General features: G+C 36.1%; 1 protein-coding gene across 1 annotated transcript in view; it reads left to right on the forward strand.

Annotated features, from left to right (window-relative positions):
- LOC107159664 (contactin-associated protein-like 3) overlaps positions 1 to 20173 on the forward strand; it is a 204593-nt gene that overhangs the window by 178242 nt on the left and 6178 nt on the right. The window contains 5 exon segments of the mRNA XM_048800526.1: positions 670 to 888; positions 3384 to 3623; positions 13234 to 13458; positions 14679 to 14812; positions 15654 to 15741. Of these exon segments, the coding sequence (XP_048656483.1) occupies positions 670 to 888; positions 3384 to 3623; positions 13234 to 13458; positions 14679 to 14812; positions 15654 to 15741 (906 nt within the window).

The raw sequence follows: 20173 nt of genomic DNA on the forward strand, positions 1-20173 counted from the left end.
CCCCCACCCCCCCCCCAGGACAAGTCACAGGATCCCATTACTTGGCATTGAAAACTGACTAAACAAAAATTTAAATAGTGTCATTCTTACCATATTTATTTTTTAACCACAAAAGTTCTATAATTTTAGTCAATCTTTTTAAGGGTCAAACCATGAAGCATAAAGTACACAATAATCCATAAAATTGTTTCGCCTTCCCTGGACCATTGCCATCTAGAGTCAGAACTTTAAACCAAACTCAAAAAATTGTTTCCTAAAATATTTGATCAGACAGATTTTTTTTTCATGTACTCAGAGCTTAATTTATGACTGTAAGAATCTGCATTTTTTGGTTTTAAAATTAGAGGAGACTTTGAACCACTTTTGAGTAAAACTACTTATAGATACAAAACAAATTGTGTTTCTTATTCTCTCTAGGGGTACATATCTACTGACTAGAACTGAGTGCTTTAAGTATTAAACTCAAAATGAATATGTTAAAATCAGTTTGGTTTTGTTTTTATCCTCCAGGATACCAATTTCTCCTGCCCCCCTTCCCCAACTCGAGTCACATGTCTGCATCGATACCTTTGTCCCCTTTTGTAAAGAGCACGCCATGATGTTTCCCTGACTCGACTCAGTACTCCCCTGGGAATGAACTTGGGCAATATTCATATATGATATTTTTAGCTCCCACAGAAGTGACCTTTTCTTTTGATGTGGGGAATGGACCTTGTGAGGTCACGGTGCGGTCACCCACCCCCTTTAATGACAATCGGTGGCACCACGTGAGGGCAGAGAGGAATGTCAAGGGAGCCTCGCTGCAGGTGGACCAGCTCCCCAGGAAGACACAGCCGGCCCCTGCGGACGGGCACGTGCGCCTGCAGCTCAACAGCCAGCTCTTCATTGGTGAGTGCCGTGGCCACCACTGAACTTGGTGGGACCCCAGAGGGCGCCAGCAGACAGTCACAATGGTGGGAGTACTTTTAGTGGTAAATGCAAGCAGCAGCTAACCGTTGGCGCTGTTTATTGATAACCTTGTAGGTTCTGGAGCGGTGCTGGGCTTCTTATTAGGTAACTCATTTTGTAGGTTTTATCATCACCTGTTTCCAGGTGAGATCATCACAAGTAACAACCAGTGAAAGGAATCCAGCCCTGGGATCTCTGATGCCCAGGCTTGAACAGCTCACGTTACAGATGGTTGGCATTTGTGACCACTAGGTCTGATCAACACGACTTGTGTGACCATTAGCCACTTGTACCCACTTCTTCCCTTTTCACTTCCAGTAGAAAGTTTATCTTATCCGTGGACAAAAGTCATCCACTGTCTGCTTAACAACAGACCACAGATTTGCTCCTTTATTCCTGCAGAGCGTTTGTATAGAGAGGTCAGCCCTGGGTGATGGACGTCTTTCCTTTAGCTTGCCCATTGATGGTTTTATCATTGTTTATTTACCCCAAGGGCAAAAATATACTTTGCCATATTCCTTTCCAAACAATTCCATTCTAATGTAAAAACCAAGCACACTGAGGTAGTAGTGCTCACTTGTTTATTTCTTATGCACGATGAAGCAAATAAGGACACGGCTCCAATTAGAAATTGGACTAAATCAGAAATTATCTCACAGCCTGCTTTACAGGAAGATTCATACAGCTTCCAGGTACTAAGTGCTATACCACTGAATTCTAATGTGTGTAAGTCTTCCTGTGTGTGTGTGTGTGTGTGTGTGTGTGTGTGAGACTTTCACACATGCAGGAGTTTATGTACTATGACTCCATAAAATATAACTTCAAGCATAGGTGGTTCTTACATTAGGACAAGATGAATCTTCTTTGAAGGACTTGAAACCACAAAACTACCTGACATATCACTGCATTAGTCAGCTTTTTATTACTGTAACAGATACCCAAATTAAGCAACTTATAAAGAAAAAAAGGATTAGGTTTTGACCCCCAGTTTTGGAAGTTTTGACCCATGACCAGGTGGTCCCATTGTTTTTGAGCCTCTGGTGGAGGTGGGGAGCTGGGGGCAGAGCTAAATGTTCAGTTCATGGCCAGGAAGCAAAAGTGAAAGAGGAGGAGATGAGGGTCCTACAGTCCTTTTAAGGGCACACCCCTAAGGACTTAAAACCTCCCAAGGAGCTCCAGGTGGCAAGCTGAGGACCAAGCCTTTGCCACATGGGCCCTTGGGGTATTTTCCAGATACAAACTTAGCAGGAGTTAAATTAAGAAACTTTATTTTCTTACTTACAATTTTTAGTATTATTTAAGGGAAATCCTAGGAACAAAATCAACATAAATATTTGCCTAGAATAAACATTCATATTAAGGCAAGGTTTATAAAACAGTGGTGGAGAAATCATCAGAGTCACCCATGAAGCTGGTTAAAAATTCAGATTTGGGTCAGGTGTGGTGGTGCACACCTATAATCCCAGTGACTCTGGAGGCCAAGGCAGGAGGATCACAAGTTCAAGGCCAGCAACTTAGCAAGACCCTGAGTAACTTAGTGAGACCTAGCTTGTTTTAAAATAAAAAAAAATAAAATAAAAGTTCTAGGGATGTAGTTTAGTGGTAAAGTACCCCTAAGTTTAACCCTCAGTACCTCCTCCCTCCCCCTTCCTTGCAAAAAAAAAAAAGAAGAAGAAGATTCAGAATTGGGATCCCCACTGCAGGTCCACTGAATTAGAATATCTGGGTGGAGGCTTAAGAATCCACATTTCACAGGTAATTCCTGGAATTCTTTCATAATAATATAATGGTTATTATTACCTTCGAATCCACGTCTATCCTGACATAAATGTTGCCAACTTCTCTGAACAGATTCTTTAGTGTTGAAGGTTGATGTGATCAGATGTGCATGTGCATATTATTCAGTAAAGACTTACCACTGTGTCCTCAGAAAGGAGTGGATGGAGTAGGGGTCAACTGTTGGTGCCTGTTGGTATGGTGTCACCCTTTGGGCTTCTCTTTCTTTGCTTCTCAGTATCTTTTCATTCTTGATTTCGAGCAATCATCCACATATGAAATTTAACTACATCTATTTTTATTCTTGTAAATGTTTTGGAAGTCCATCCAGAACCGTTCTAATCTACATCACTGTTGATAAACATAAGCAAAATAGGGTTGATGTGATCTATATTTGGTGAAATTAAAGAAATGGTCTTAGAATGAGTATTTGCCAATCTTACTACATCTAAACGTTGTTGAAGGAGGTTTTATCCGAAGTCTTTTGTGGTTTCGTGATATCTGATACAAGTTTATATTTTTAAAATTTTATATACTCACGGTATGTTCAACAATTTGCAATTTTTGCCACTCTCCCTAAAGCCTGACTTTGACGTGGACACAAAATCCTGGATAAAATACCAAGGAGCACATTTCTATTTGCAGTGTTTCCCTTGTAGGTGGGACGGCCAGCAGGCAGAGGGGCTTCCTGGGGTGCATTCGGTCCCTGCAGCTGAATGGGATGGCCCTGGACCTGGAGGAAAGAGCCACAGTGACACCAGGAGTGGAGCCAGGGTGTGCGGGACACTGCGGCAGCTACGGACACTTGTGTCGCAATGAGGGGAGATGTCGAGAACGGCTCAAAGGGGTGGCTTGCGACTGCTCGGCCTCCGCCTACGAGGGCCCCTTCTGCTCCCACGGTGAGTGAGGCCAGGGATGGGACTTTAGAGAAAGTGGGGGGAGCCTACAGCCTCTGAGGGACACCTCTGGCATCTGACACCGTGAAGCAAGGGTAAGATTTGCCATTATTAGAAATAGAGTCATTTCAGACCCCCATCTCTCTACTGAATTTAGGAGAGTACCAATTTTGAAAACCTAAGACTGTGCAATTGAATATCCATCCTCACTGGATTCCTTCTTTGGAAAATCTCTGTGTTACTCCTGTCTTCTGATCAAGGCTCCAAATGATTTTCCAAACTCTGCCTTTGGGTTGTTCTGATTTTAAGATCATCCAAGCATCATTGTTCATTGCAATGATTTGATGTGATGTAAGGATAAGTTTTAAATTACCTTTAAATAGAAAACAAATATATTAACTAGGAGGGGAAATGCATATTTAAGCATTAAATACTGACTTGTCATTAATAGCACCAAACAGATGCGTTCCTGTAAGATGTTATGTTCTTAGAGGAACTTGGTGGTGTATCAGGCAGCTTCTGCTTAGGTACAACTCATCTTTTGAAGGCAGAAGATATTAAGTATTAAGTATGCTGAATTGACTTCTTAAATATACTTACATTTGTAATACTTCTATGGAAACTCTTAGAATGTTGATTCATCAAAGCTAAATTTGTATCTTCAGGTGTTTCTTGGCTGTCACACACACATTATGTTTAGCTATATAATAGGCTTTAATTGCTACAAAAATTGTTTGCCTTTCAAAAGAATCAGTTACATAGAAGTCACAGAAATTTTCCAAAAGGCACCTTCATAAGTTTTCTGGTTTTCCTCTTGGAGAAGTTATAATTAGTGTCTATCTGTGGTAAGAAATCATATCATTCTAATAGGGATACTGAACACTTCTCACGTTTGATGGTCGGCTTTAGTCAGGGGTGACCACTTCTTCATGGTCACAGTGTGGGCTTCCAAATAACTTGCAGCACACATTGGCAAAGTTAAATTTGAATGTCATTTCATAACCTAAATTATATTGCATATAGACACTCTGTTATAGGTGAATAAGAAATGGTCCGCCCTCCAGTGACTAGAGGGTAAGTTATAATTACTTTCTTAGCCTAAGTAAGAATAATCCAGATTTTCAGGGAATTCTTTGTATTTTAAGGAAATACAAAGAGTGCGTAGTACTCCAAGACAATGATCACCTCTCAACATTTTTCTTTTATTTATAAATGGATGGATGTGAGTGTGTGTGTGTGTGTGTGTGTGTGTACACTAAACATATTTTTGGAATAAATCTGATGTAAAATTAAAATGTCAACTTTTTGTAAAAAGTTTTAAGAGAAGCTAAAAATATTTCCATCTTCTTTCTCTTGGAACAACATAGATATCACCCTTCTTAAGATTTTATTTTCTGAAAGACTCAGGGTGCAGCTCAGTGGTAGAATCCTTGCCTACCATGTGTGAGGACCTGGGTTCACCTCCATATCACCAGAAAAACAACAACAAAAAAAGATTTTATTTTCTGGTGAACAGTAAGTTTGAAGAATATCTCTGGCACAAAAGGAAATATCTCAGTTCTGATCTTGAAGGAGAGCTGATCCTAAAGTGGTCCTCTTCCTAGTTAGTGCAGGAGTGCTATTCCATGGACTCATCCGGCAGAGGGTCTGGATTAACTAACTGGATCAGTGGTGGAATAGTTTGTGCCTCTCGGGGATGCAGAATTCATTAAAATAGTCCAGGCACATCACTAAACTAAGAAAAGAACCAAACAGCAAGCTCTGGGGAGGATCCATGTCTAGAATTGTTACAATATTATCTGCAATATCAAATTTTCAACCAAAATAAGAAGTCATGAGACATGAAATAAGAGTGTTCTCCATATATAGGAGGCAAAAGGCAGAAAAACACAGCTGCCTTTGAGAGATTCCCAAAGTCAGGCTTAGCAAGCAGGAATTCCAAAGCGGCTATTAGAAATATGTGCAATGAAATAAAAGTAACTATATGTTATGGAGTGAATGAACATAGGAATGTTTAATTCATATGCTGAAGCCCTCATCACCAACATTATGCTATGTGGAGACAGGGCCTAGCTTTAGGTCATGAGGTTGTGAGGATGGAGATCCCTCTGCTAATATATGCATCCTTATAATAGGAAGAGATCAAGAGGCAGTCATCTGCCAACCACAGAGAGGGCTCGCAGCACACACCACATCTCTGGCACGTTGATGATAACCTCCCAAACCTCCAGAAGAGTGAGAAAAGAATAATGGTTTGAGCCACCTTGATTATAGTGTTTTGTTACAGCAGCCCAAGTAGACAAAGACACCATGCTTGAGTGAGAGAAAATATGACAGTTCTCATCAAATATAGAATTACAGTAGATGAAACAAATATTTCTAAAAAAGAAATAAATAGAAATTCTGGCATTATAATGTACAATAATGGAAATGAAAAATTCATAGAGACACTCAACAATAGATTGGAATCAGCAGAAGAGTCAGCAAACTTCAAGATGGGTCAATAGAAATTATGTATCTTAAACAACAGAATAAATAAAAACCGAACAGATCATCAGAGAAGTGTCAGACATCATTAAGCATACCAACATATAATGTAATTGAATGTCAGAAGGAAAGTATCAGAAAAAAAATTACTTTTCAAATAATAGTTGAAAATATCCCCTAATTTTTGAAAACCATTAACACACACACACACACATGAAATCCAGGTAGGATAAACATAAGAAAATCCATACCCAGGCACATCTTGGCAAAAAATGTTGAAAGCTGAAGTCAAAAAAGAAATTTGTTAGAAAGCGATAAGAGAAAGATGGCTCCTTTTTCCTTGGTGTAAAAGCAAACACCAAGATGAACAGCTGATGTTTCATCAGAAACATTGGAAGCCACAAATCAGGGAAATAACACACTCAAAAATGTCAAATAAAACAATTGTCATCCAAGAAAGTTATACCCAGCAAATCTAAGTTTCAAAAAAATGACAGCAAAATGATGGTATTCACAGATTTAAGAGAAAATTGCAAAGAGAAGGTGGTGGAGGGGAGAACTCACTGCCGGCAGGCCTGTCTGAAATAGCAAAGGGTGTTCTTCCTGCTGAAAGAAAGTAATCCTGGGCAATAAGACAGTCTATACCTGTGCACTTGGGTGCACATACACACACCAGCATAAGTTTATAGGTAGTTATAAAAAAGAGTATAGTGGTATATTTCTTATCCTTACTTTTTTTAACTGATATAAAAAAGAAATTATATAAAACTATAATGAGAATGAATATGTGTGTGTGTGTGTGTGCGTTGTTGGCTCTGGAGATGTGTATTTGAATGTAACAGCACAGAGGAGACAGGTGGGAGGAAAGCTGTAAGGGAATAGGAAGTGAGACTAGATGGTAACATGGATTTCAGGAACACAAAGAGTTAATGTGAATACATACTTTTTTCTTTTCTCAGCTGCTTTAAAAGACACCAAATTTATAAAATCCTAATTAAATGAGCACAGAGTTTCTAATTAAAGCAATGGAATGTTGGGTTTAGTATAACAGTAGCTCAAAACAGGTAGAAGTAATAGAACTATACGGAAGTACCATTTCTATATCACCCTTGAATTAAGTTAGTGTAGATATAAAGCAGATTTTTACAAGATATACATTGTAAGCCCTAGAGCAATCACTGAAGAAAAGAAAATTAAAAATTATGGTGAAGCACAGTAAAAGGATTATACATCAAAACCTACTGGGATATACAGTGTAGGATTTCAAGAGTGGTTCAGCATTTCAATATGTGTTACGCAAGATTAACAGAATGAAAGAGGAAAAAGATGTGGTCATCTCAATTGATGTTAAAGAAACATTGAAAAAAAATCTTTCATGATAATAAAATATTTAATAAGCTAGGAATAGAGTAAAACTTTCTCAATATAATAAAGGCCACATGTTGAAAAACCTACAGCCACCATCCTACTCCATGATTAAAGTTTCTTTTTTGAGATAAGGAGCATGACAGATATGCCTAATACTTTTCATAGTACAGGGTGTTCTTGCCAGAGCAATTAAGCAAGAAAGGAAAAAGGTCATCCAAATTCAAAAGAAAAGAACTGTCTCTATTCTTGGATTATGTTGCTTTAATTATAGAAAACTCTAAAGAATCCAGGGAGAAAAAACTGTTAGAAACAATAAGTGAATTTAGCAAAGTTGCAGAATATAAAATCAACATGCAAAATTTGACTCTGTTTCTGTACAGTTACAATAAACAATGTACAAATGAATGAAGTTTTATTACATGATCCAACATGGATCACATTGTATTAAGTGAAATAAACCATAAAGTTGGCAAATGTATGATACCAGTTTTACTAAATATTGATAACAGGCAGATTCATAGACAAGAAGTAAATCAGAGGTTACAAAGGTAGGAGAAGGAAAGGAATACAGACTTATTGTTTCATGAGTAAAGAGTTTCTCCTTGGGATGAGGAACATTTTTTCCCATATGTTTTATTGGTGCATTATAATTGTACATAATGGTGGGGTTTCTTGTTACATATTTGTACATACACACAATATAGCAATATAATTTGTCCAGTATCATCCCTCCCCTTTTCCTCCCCTCCAGGAGTAGGAAAATTTTTGAAAGTAGAGGTTGGTGGTGATTGTTCAATTTCGTGGATTTAAGTAATACCATAAAAAATTACATTTTAAATGGGTTAAAATGGCAAATTATGTGTATATTTTGCCACAAAAATATAATGAAATAAGAAAGGAATTAAAATGATATACTACAAAATATTTACTAATGTAAAAGAAAGCAGAATGAGAGTGGAAATAAAACAGAAATGAAACACAAAAATCAAAAGTAAAATGATATATATATAAATTTAACTATCAATAACAATATTAAATTTTCATGGTATAAACAATACATCACAAGGGAGATTATTATCAGAATGGGTAACAATAACAAAGAAGGTCTATTGATATGCTGTCTAAAGTTTGATTGAAAGATAGGTTAAAAATAAAAGCATGGAGAAAGATATCCTATGGAAGGAAGGACAATAGAAAACCAGAGGGGATGTACTAATATCAGAAAAAAATACACTTTACAGCAAAAGGTGCTACTAGAGATAAAAGAACTTTCATAATGATGAGAACTTTTATAATGTTTAAAGAGATAAAAAAAATTGTAAGTATTTGTTCAGTTAATAATATCATCCCACAATACATAAAGAATACCTGACAGAATTAAAAAAATAGACAAATGAGGAATAACAGTTGGAGGGTTCAAAGTTCTACTTTAAATAATGGGTAGACTAATTGGGCCAAAGATGATCAGGAAAATAGAAAACTTGGGGGAAAATAAAACCCAAATCAAATGATCCTCCACTCAATAATAGCAGAATATATTATTCTTAAGCACTCATGGAACATTGTCCAGTATAGACAACATGCTACCTGTAAAATAAGCCTTGATAAACTTAAATTTTAATTGAAATCATACAAAAAATCCTTCTAAACACAATGGAATGAAATTAGAAATCAATAGCAAAAACAAATCATAGAATATTATAAATCTTACACTTCTAGTTTGACAAAGAAGAAAAAACATAAGGGAAATTAAAAAAGAGATAAATGAAAACAATACCTATTTGATGCAGCTAAAGCCATGTCTAGAGGGAAATTCATAGCTCTAACTGTCTGTATTTTAAAAAGAAGAGAAGTCTTAAATTAATAACCTAACCTTCCATCTTAAGACACTGGACAAAGAAGAGCAAATCTAATTTAATGAGAAGAAAAATAAACATTATAGTGAATTTCATAAAGTAGGTACTATAAAAACAACAGAAAATGAACAAAACCAAAAGTTAGTTCTTTGAAAAGATTAACAAAATTGACAAACCCAGTAAAACTGACAGAGAAAACAAGAGAGAGAATTTAAATTACTAGAATTTAAGTTATAATGTCACTAGAGTGGACAGGGGCAAGAGAGACATTACTAATGAGTAACAGAAGTAACCCGGATTGTTAGGGAATATTATGAACAACTACATATGTGAAAAAATCAGTTAACTTAGATGAAACAAATTATTAGAAAAACACAAACTACCGAATTTACTCAAGAATAGAGAAAATCTGAATAGCTTATAACGATGAAGAAAACTAGTTATTTTAAAACAATCACATAAGATAAAGCCCAGGTCTGTATGCTTTCACTGGTAATTTCTATGACATTTTTAAATAAAAAGTACTATTTGTTATTCAAAATTCTGCTAAATGAGAGAGAGGAGGAGAGAGAGAGAGAGAGAGAGAGAGAGAGAGAGAGAGAGAGAGAGAGAGTTTCCCAACTCATTGTGTAAGGTCAATATTTTCCTGATACCAAAACCAAAGATTTCAAAAGAAAACTACATACTAATTTCACTTAAATATGTAGATGCAAAAATCCTCAAGAAAACACTGCCAAACTAAGGCCAATTGCATAAAATTGATCATTCACCAACATAAAATAGCAATTATCCAAAAAAGTTATTTTAATAGCTGAAAATCAATAAATATAATACAATATAACATTTTGGAATAAGGAACAAAAATACATAATCATCTAATTTCTGCGGAAAAGTAATTTGACAACATCCCACACACTTTCCTGATTTTAAAAAATGAAGAAATTAGTAACAGACGAGTTCTCTGAGCCTAACCAGTGGCCTGGTGAAAACCTCACAGCCAAAATCATTTCAATTGTGAAAGATGGAATGTTTTTCCATAAGGTCAGGAACAAGAAAGAAATATGAGTACTCTCACAACTTCTCTTCCATGTTGTTCTAGAGGTTTCAGCTAGGGCCAATAGTAAAGTAAACTACATCCAGATTTGGAGGGAACAAGAAACACTTCCTGTATTTGCACACGATATAGTCATTTTTACATGGAAAATCCTGTTTTCTGTTACCAAATACTAACAGCTATTCTACTATTACCAAAAAAAAGTTGATAAAAGCTTCAGGATAAAAGATCAATATATAAAATCAACTGCATTTCTGTGCACAGGCTATGAACCATCTGAAAATAAAAATCAATAAAAAACAATTTCATTTATAATAGTATCAAAAAGCAAGATATGTAGCAGTAAGAAAAGAAATGGAAGATGTACGCTGTAAAAGCATAAATCTGAAAGAAAGACAAATAATCAGAGAGATACTTCAATCATGGATTATAACAATTAAAATAAATAAGGCTTAATGTTTCCTAAATTGATCTACAGATTTATTTTTAGCAAATCTCTCAGGATTTTCTATGTTAAAAAAAAAGGCTAAGTCATGTGCAAGTAACTTTTACCTTTTGATACAACTTCTATCAAAATCGCAGCTAGGTCCTTTCCAGCAATTGACAAGTCCATGGTAAAATTCATATGGAAATGAAAGGGATTCAAAATAGCCCCCCCAAAAAAAAAAATTAAAAAAAATTGAGAAAGCACAGATTTAGTGCATCCAGACTTTCTGATGTCAAATCTTACTGTAGAGGTATTATAAGCAAAACAGCGAGTAGCTGGCCTGAGACAAGCCATATAGATCAGAGTCCAGAGTTATACTTTCATGTCTGTGGTCAATGGATTTCAGAGTGATAAGGAAGTTCAGTAGGGAAAAGAAGGGTCTCTGGGACAACTGGGTATCCACGTACACCGCAGAAGAGTGAGAATGGACCTCAGTCTCACAATACAAAGAATGTACCTTGAGTGTGTTGCAGAACTTGATGTGAAAGGTGAAACAGTAGGATTCCTAAAACGTGGGAGAAAGAAAGGACAGATCAACTGGACTTCAAAATTAAAAACATCTCTGATCAAATGGCTCAATCAGAAAGTGAAAAGATAATCCAAATCATGGAAGAAAAGAAAATGTTTGCAAATCGTTTATCTTATAAGGTCTAGTATCCAAATTATATAAAAACTCCAATAACTTAATCCAAAGGACAAATAACCTAATCAAACAATGGGCAGAATTTGTGAATATTTCTTCAGCAAATATATACAGATGGCCAATTAACCTGTGAGACGATGCTTGACAACATTAGTTGTTAGAGAAATGCCAATCAAAGCCACAATGAGATATGACTTCACATCTAGGATGGCTGTTATTATACACACACACACACACACACACACACACACAGGCACATACAATTGTACATGTGTATGAGGTACAGCATGGCACTTCCATACATATATATGTAATGTGTAATGATTTACCAGGTTCATTGGAATATCGAGCACCTCAGATATTATCATTTTTCCTCTGGTGGAAACATTCAAAGTCTGTTCTACTCATTCTTTTGAAATATTCTTTATTGCCAACCATAGTTCAAAAACAGCTATAGTTTTAAAAAAAGGCAATAATGCATTTTTGGTGGGGATGTGGGGGTATTGAAACTCTCATAAATTGCTGTTAGGAGTGTAAAATATTAAAGATGGAGTTATGATAAGACTAAGATATTCCACTCTTGGGTATATATTAAATGAAAACGTATGTTCTCACAAAAGTTTGAATGTTGATAGCAGCATTATTTAAAATAGCTCAAGTGGAAACAGCCCAAACGTCTATCATCTGATGAACTGATCTACAAAGTGTGGTACCTCTGTTCAATGAAATATTATTCATCAGTGAAAAAGGAATGATGTGCTTGTAAATGCTATAATTTACAATATGACCAACTATTGAAAATGTGCCAAGTGAAAGAAGGTAATCAGTAAAGATTCCATTGATATGAAATCTCCAAAATAGGAATGTCAATAAATATAGAAAATAGATTTGTGATTGCTTCAGTTAGGATATTGAAGAGAAACAGAATGAATTCCAACTGAATATGGAATTTTTAGGAGGATGGGATGAGGATGGAGAGGATTGATGAAGATGCACTAAAACTGACGGTAGTGATGGATGCACATGTCCATCAATATCGGAAAACAGGGAATTTTACATTTTAATTGGGTCTATTTTATGGTATAAGGTTTAGATCTTAATAAAGATATGTAAAAATTAACCTCTTAGAAAAAAAAATGGAATCCAAAACTGAACACCCCCACCCCTCAAAATTGGGACCTCAAAACAGCTGCCTTTAAATTATGTATTTATACAGAAGAACTAATCATATGTAAGTCTTAGATAAAGATAATTTGGAGAATTAAGTGAAATCTCCAGCAAATGTCATTCTGGGCTATATGTTGGGATTTGTTACTTTGTTCTTCAAATTTTATTTTTTTAAAAATTTAAAGTTAAAACATGAAAAAAACAAAACATTTTGCCATTTTATCTCCCAGGATAAAAGGATTAAATTGTTTTTTTAAATATATTTTTAAAATGTAAAGCTATCTAAATAGTTGTTATACTGTATTGTTTAGGGAATAATGTCTAGAACAAAGTCTGTACATGTTCAATACAGACACAATTAATTTATTTTCAAATTTTTTTAGTCCGAGGTTGACTGACTCCACAGATGGGGAACCCAGAAACACAGAAAAGAGATTGTGCTATTGTTACTTTATATGAGTAAACAAAATAAAATAAAACATTGAAACATTCTTTCAACAAGACTTGCATTTGCATTCTGTTAACATGACAAAAATTGCTTTTCATTCTAGAGATTTCTGCATATTTTGAAACTGGCTCCTCAGTGACCTATGATTTTCAAGATCATCACCCCTTAGGTGACAACACCAGCTCCCTGGCTTCTACATTACACAGGGATGTCACACTGTCCCAAGAGACCGTCACACTGAGCTTCCGAACCACGCGGACACCCAGCTTACTGCTTTATGTGAGCTCTTTCTATGAGGAATACCTTTCCATTATCCTGGCCAACAATGGTGAATATCTTTTGTGTGAAGAAAAAAGAGAGAAAACACTGAATTAGAAAAATAGGACTATAATGATATGGGTCTTTTCAGCACTTAAACTACAAATAAAGAAAGTCGCATGCCTTCTAGGATGCACTTTGGTTTTTCAGTACTCTCCATAATGCTTATCATAAAAAGTAGTATTTAAAGGTTAAATTAAGATGCTTTTTCCCATTCCAAGACTTGACGATTTCACAGATTTGATATGAAATTATACTTACGATTATTGCTAGGATGCTTTAAAACTCCATGATGATCTAAGTCTGTTTGAAATAAGATATTTGGATATTTGCCAGGTATTTATTTCCTGCTCATTCTAAGTAAGTAGAAGAGCATTAATATGGATGATATCATGGAGCTATTTAAAAGCCAATTTCCTTAAGCAATTGATAAATGCAGTGGTTCTTTATCTCATCCATGGTTGACAAGCAAGTTAGATGACATCCACCTAAGAGCAGTGAGGGGACAATCTCTCCACCAGTGGCAGCTGGGGCATTACAGGACTTTCACAGTTGGACAGTGAAGTCATACTTTATATTTAGTGAATTAGGACAAAAATCTGATTTCTAGACAATCCTATAGTATCAGAATCTTCATGTAAGTTGTTAAGAGTTATGAGCCCTGAGGGTATATCTGTGTAAGAGAGCTAAGAATGTTAGAAAACATGAAAACTACACAAACCTCATCTTCTAATAAAACCTTTTCTCTTCCCTATTCTTTGGTTATGGTAGAAGACTTCATAAGGAAACTCTGGTTGCAAAATAAAAACTTAATTATGCACATATCAGTAACACATCAAAATAGATGCTATTAAATAAGTTATAATAATAGGAACTGAATATTGATACAGTGTTACAGTTTTATCATTTTCTAAGATAAATATAGTTGTAATTTAGATTTAAGTTCTGAGTTTCTATATGTATAATTTAAACTTCTTCATTTTGGAAAGATTTAGAAGACCAATGATTATCAATGCACCGGATCTTGACTTAGAAACAGTATAGTTGGACTCAGGTTGGCACTTAAGTCGCCTCTAGTATAGAAGAGGCAAGTGTTGAGTGTATTCAAGTCAAAGCTAAATAGAGTCAAAGGTGCATGAAATAAATAATAATATAAGTGCTCTAGAATCTGCATTGAAATATTTGTAAAATACCATTGTAATTTAAAATGTCATTTATTTTCCTCTTTAGGAAGTTTGCAGGTCAGGTACAAGCTAGACAGACATCGAGATCCAGACGCTTTTAACTTTGATTTTAAAAACATGGCGGATGGGCACCTTCACCAGCTGAAGATTGACAGGGAGGAAGCCGTGGTCTCTGTAGAGGTAATGCAGCAAACTTGAAGGTCCCAGTAACCACCATGAGGAGTCTGTCGGAGAATGGATAATCTAATGCAAAAGTATGATGATAAATAGTAACAAATGAGCAAGTGTTCTCCATAGATCAAGGCAGAAAACCAAATATAGCCAGGGTTTAGAGGAGTATTTAGTTTGTTTTGTTTGTTAAGCAATGATCCTGTCAAAGTTATTATTACTCTTAAGTCCTTTTAAAAATGTCAAGATGTCCTTACTTGTTTTACTTGATTCAGCAGGGAAATGTCTAGTTTATCATGGTGACGACGGGTGGAATTTGTTAATTAATATTTCAGTAGGTGATAGCAAAAGAACAGATAGGTCAGCAATTTAAACACAAGATGAGAGCATGCAAGATATTCATTGAAATGGGAATAAATAAGAAAACAGACCTGAGTCAGAAGAGAGTCAGGCAGTTGTCACTGACATTCAAAAGAAAATATATTTTAAGTCTGCACATAAAACTACAATTATTTTGGCTGTGTCAAGTCTCCTCCAGAGAATAAGTTTTTACATTTAAAATAATTGATTTCCGTCCTCTTGTGGATTCTGCCAACTGCAGATACATCATAAAGAAAAGTAAAGCAGCAAATAGAGTGGGGTGGGGTGGGAGGGCAGGCGGCTTGTGGCAATTAGAGGTTGTTCATAAAATCGGTTTCCCCTCCTAAATGTTGTTTTAAGGTGAATTATTTAAGCGTTGTTGAGAACTTACAAGTGACTTATTTTTATCATTTTTTTTTCTGGCCTCCTCTGCTTCCTTATCATTAAAACTGTATCTCCTTTTGACATTCGCTTCCCACGGGGCGTTTAATAGATTAACCAGAGTGCGCAGAGACAAGTCATCCTATCCTCGGGGACAGAATTCAACGCCATCAAATCCCTCACGTTGGGAAAGGTTTTAGGTAAGTGGCAGAAAGATCTTTCTCCCAAAAAACATCAGATCGTAAGTGTCGTGTCACACACTCTGGAAGCACTCCTTATGCTGAAAGAAGCTCTTTGTCTTATTTTAATAATAATTTCCCAGTGAGTGACAATCAAGGCACAAATGGCACTTTTGTCTGCGTGCACATAGAACCATGAGTAAGTGCTGCCTGGCGGTCAAATGAGCAAAGGCGTCCCCTGAAAAACACCCCACGCTTACCTTCCCCCTGGGCAATCAGGCAAGCATCACGGTGTTTTTCGAACACTTATTGAAAAGTGAACTGTCACCAAAGCCGACATGGAGTGTCAGCCTCAACTCAGGGACCTCCACTCAATGATAAAACTACCCATGAGCTGAAGACAGACGAAAGAAGGTAGATGGTAGCACCTTGAACTCAGTCCCAAGTCCTGCTTGGCCTATGTTTCTGTCCTTGATGACACTGAACCAGAGCTATGAAGCGTGCTCATAACCACCTTTACCCAGGGGGAAAGATGAAGTGAGAATGATACCCCAGGGAGGATGTATTTGAAAGGCACAGCTTAACTTTAAATTAACATCATAGTTACTGAGGAAAGGAATCTTTCTGGAAAGAAATATGTCAATCAGCTCTGAAAATGAACTATTTTAATGATATAGACTCTATAGAGAATCACAAATTAGGAAACAATATTAATTGCATAAATTCCTGTTTCCCTCCAAATCAGTATGTGCAGGGGGTTAAGATGTTAATTCAAATGTTATTCAAAGTCATATAACTTAGGGTTTAAAAATGCAAGTTTGAATTGAGCAGTGAAGCATGGAGTCTGAAGCCACTGACCTCAGAAAGTGATGAATATTCATTCTGCCGATGCCTGGCAAATATGAAATAATAATCAAAGACTAAAGCAGCACTTCATGATTTGGACAGCCGTCTTTGGGATGGGTTTTTGTTGTCTTTTGCTGCTGTTCAGCCATTTAATAATTATGCCAATATAATTTTATATTCAAACTTGGAGAGCCATGTGAAGTATATTTATTCTCTTAACTTACAATAAGATAGACTGTCATATTGAGGAAAAAAGAAGCCACTAATTTTCCAAAGAAAGTTGTTCAAAGTATTCAGTGGTAAGTCATCATTATTAATTGTCTTAGCCCCTGTGAATCATTCCCTTATCCACTCACTGAAAAATATTTGGTGAAAATGGATTATGGACACTTAATTAGATGTCGAGGCAGCTTATGAATAAGAGAGTCACTGCACTTATCCTATCCTATACTCACATATTAATAAGAAACTTAGGCTAGTGTGTGAGCAATTATAATAAAATAATGCTTGTTATTATTTACCATACTTCAGAAGAAATAGCCCAGAATTCATTAAAGTTAACATGCTGTTTTTATCTTCCCAATTCTTTTGTGTGTGTGTGTGTGTGTGTGTGTGTGTGTGTGTGTGCGCGCCAGGGATTGAACCCAGGGGTGCTTAACCACTGAGCTACCTCCACAGCCCCATTTTTAATATTTTATTTTAGAGACAGGTCTTGCTGAGTTGCTCTTAGACCTCACTAAGTTGTGGAAGCTGCCTTTGAACTTTCGATCCTCCTGCCCCAGCCTCCCAAACTGCTGGGATGATAGACCTGCGCCACCACACCACACCTGGCTCTTATCTTCCCATTTCTGAATCTTCTTGCTTAATGAAGACCATTCAAATTAATTATCTCAACATCAATTCAGTATACACCCACCTCAATGTAAGCTCTTGAAGTCAAATTTTCTATGTAGTTTTGAATTTTATCAGAGAAATGTCTTAAAGAATGTCAACACTTAAAATACTATAATCCAGGAGAAGTGACCTGTCACTTTTGTTAGATTCTTTATCCAAATAATTAGGATTATTATCCTTTTGATTTGGCTGTTTCTGTGTGTGTTTTAACCACAAACTTAAAAAAGAAATGTACTAAAACAAAATAAGAAATATAGAAGCTGAGCATGTCTTTTTATCTTCTCTCAGAAAATAAAGCAGTAGCCTATAAGTTTTTACATTTTATTTTCATTTAATTAATTAATTAATTATTTTCTCTGAAGTACTGGGGATTGAACCTAGGGCCTTGAGTATGCTAGACAAGTGTTCTATCGCTGAACTACATCCCCATCCCCTAAGCAAAGCAGTGTAAATACTCACACACTATCACAGTTACACAGATATGAGAATGTCAAATGCTTTTGGTAATTAACTATTCCTGGAAATTATGTTCTGAGTTCTACAAGGAGATGTCACATAAGACATAATATTTAAAGCTCAGTGGAGCTATGGCTTTATATTACTTTTATACTATGATATTTGCCTCATTTACAAGGGTTATTGTATTTTGGGTCTGAGATTTTCTTTACCTGATTCACAAGCTACTAAAGAAACCTACAATTGATTTGTGGATGCTGGCAGATGATATAAGATCGCTTGGGTTAGAAATAAAGGGCTCTATTATTTATATAGCAAGTTTCATGCACATTAGCCATTGGCACGGTTTCCCCGATGTATTAAGTCTTATGGAGCTGGGATAAACATTTGGGTCAATGCTGCAGATGGGCCGGGTCTGCACTGTAACTGAGGAACACATAGCTTAGGGAATCTACAGATTTTGTAGCAAGCACTAAGCAAGACTATTCCTTATCCCATAGGGAAAGATATCCTTATCCCTCAAAATTACTTGTGCCAAACAAATTTGAGAAGCGGTCTGGATAAAGTGCTGTCAGGTCTTACATTTCTTGGTTTATCAGGCAAAAACATAGAGAAACACTTGAGCCCAGGGCAACTTACTTTTCTCAATTTTATAGAGTGAAAACACAAGAAATCTAAAAAAAAAAAATAAAAAGATGAGATTTTACATTGTTTATCAAGGAAGATCCAAGATTAATTGTGTAAGTTAACTCCTTTTCATATCATCTGTAAAATGAGGAAAACTTAGAAATAATTTAGTAGAAATCCATAGAAATCTCTTGAGATTTTCTAACTTAACATTAACTGGGAGTCAGTGAGGATCATGGATGTTTTGAGGTCTTTGAAATTATGAGCCTCCAAGACCAAGGCTAGCAAATAGAGCTTTCTGTGATGGTGAACTATGCTGACTTACACAGTCATTCCTAGACACACCTAGTTTTTTAACAAGTGAAATGTGGCTAGTGTAACTGAGGGACTAAATTTTTTATTTAATTCTAATTGATTTGAACTGCATGTGGCTAGTGTCTACCATATTGCACAATGTAAAACACTGTCCATTTGCTTGCTTATGTAGTCATTTTTTTTTCATTCAAACAAATGACACCCTGTTGTGAAAGCAGACACCTGTCTAATTGGCATGACACTGGCCTGGGAAGCCAGCCCTACATCAAATATTTTTTTCTACCTCCTCAGGTGCTAATATTTCAAATTCCATAATTAAAGACCCATTTCTTTTGTACCAGGTCTTTCCTTCTGCTAAAATGCATATACTTCTTAGAGTACTATCAGAAACCATAATTAGGTATTTATGCAAAAGTGAACTTATTCAAGAACAGGCTTTGATGGAAAATAAGAGAGAATTGGAAGGAATCCAGGTAGAGTACCATAGAGAGAGGGGGGCAGAGTGACCCACAGACATTTTTGATTAGAGCTAATTAGCCAACAGGTGCAGAAATGGAAGACAATGTCAACTTGTCAAGGCAATAGGAAAATAGAATTCAGGTCACTGCCGAAGTGTTGAATTCTACTTAAAATGTGTTCTACTGAGAAACAATTACTAACAGTGTTTTGTTAAAAGCCAGGAGTGTTTCACCCTTGGGTTTCTTCCTGGGTTGTTGAATGAGTGATTGCCTGGTAGACTCAGAGTAGGCAAAGTGATTACTTCCTTTCAGACATTTAAAAAAAAAAAGTATATCTGGTGATCATTATTGACTTAAGTAATTTACTGAGGAATTAGAAGAGCTCTATTCTGTTCCATCACCTTCAAATTAAATGAATATTCACCATTCATCAGAAAAAAAGATCCCCTAAAACTATATGATTCTTGTCCAAAATACCATGATTTATTGTAAAACCTTTTTGTATTATATTGTGTCAAAGAGAGAAATATTTTTACACATGACAAAATGGCAGACTTTCTTCAGGACTAAAGGAACTCTGGACTGGGGTTTTGCAGTGAAGAGATTGGGCTCAGCTTAAAATGCAAGGAAAAGTGTAGACTGACAGCCAGCCAGGTTGGGTGGGGGTGGGTGGAAAATTACCAAGAGGTTAGGAGAATTCTTACTAAATTGACCTATTGGGATTCTTGATGAAGACCCGCTGGGTAATCAATCACCTGGAGGACTGTCAAGGACGTCAAGGAGAGTGGAGGGTTCTGGCTAAATTCCACAATTCAGAAACAAAAAAAAAAAAAAATGGGGCTAGTGGAGCAGATGGC

Source organism: Marmota marmota, unplaced genomic scaffold (assembly GCF_001458135.2).
Source record: "Marmota marmota marmota unplaced genomic scaffold, marMar, whole genome shotgun sequence".
NCBI lineage: Eukaryota > Metazoa > Chordata > Mammalia > Rodentia > Sciuridae > Marmota > Marmota marmota.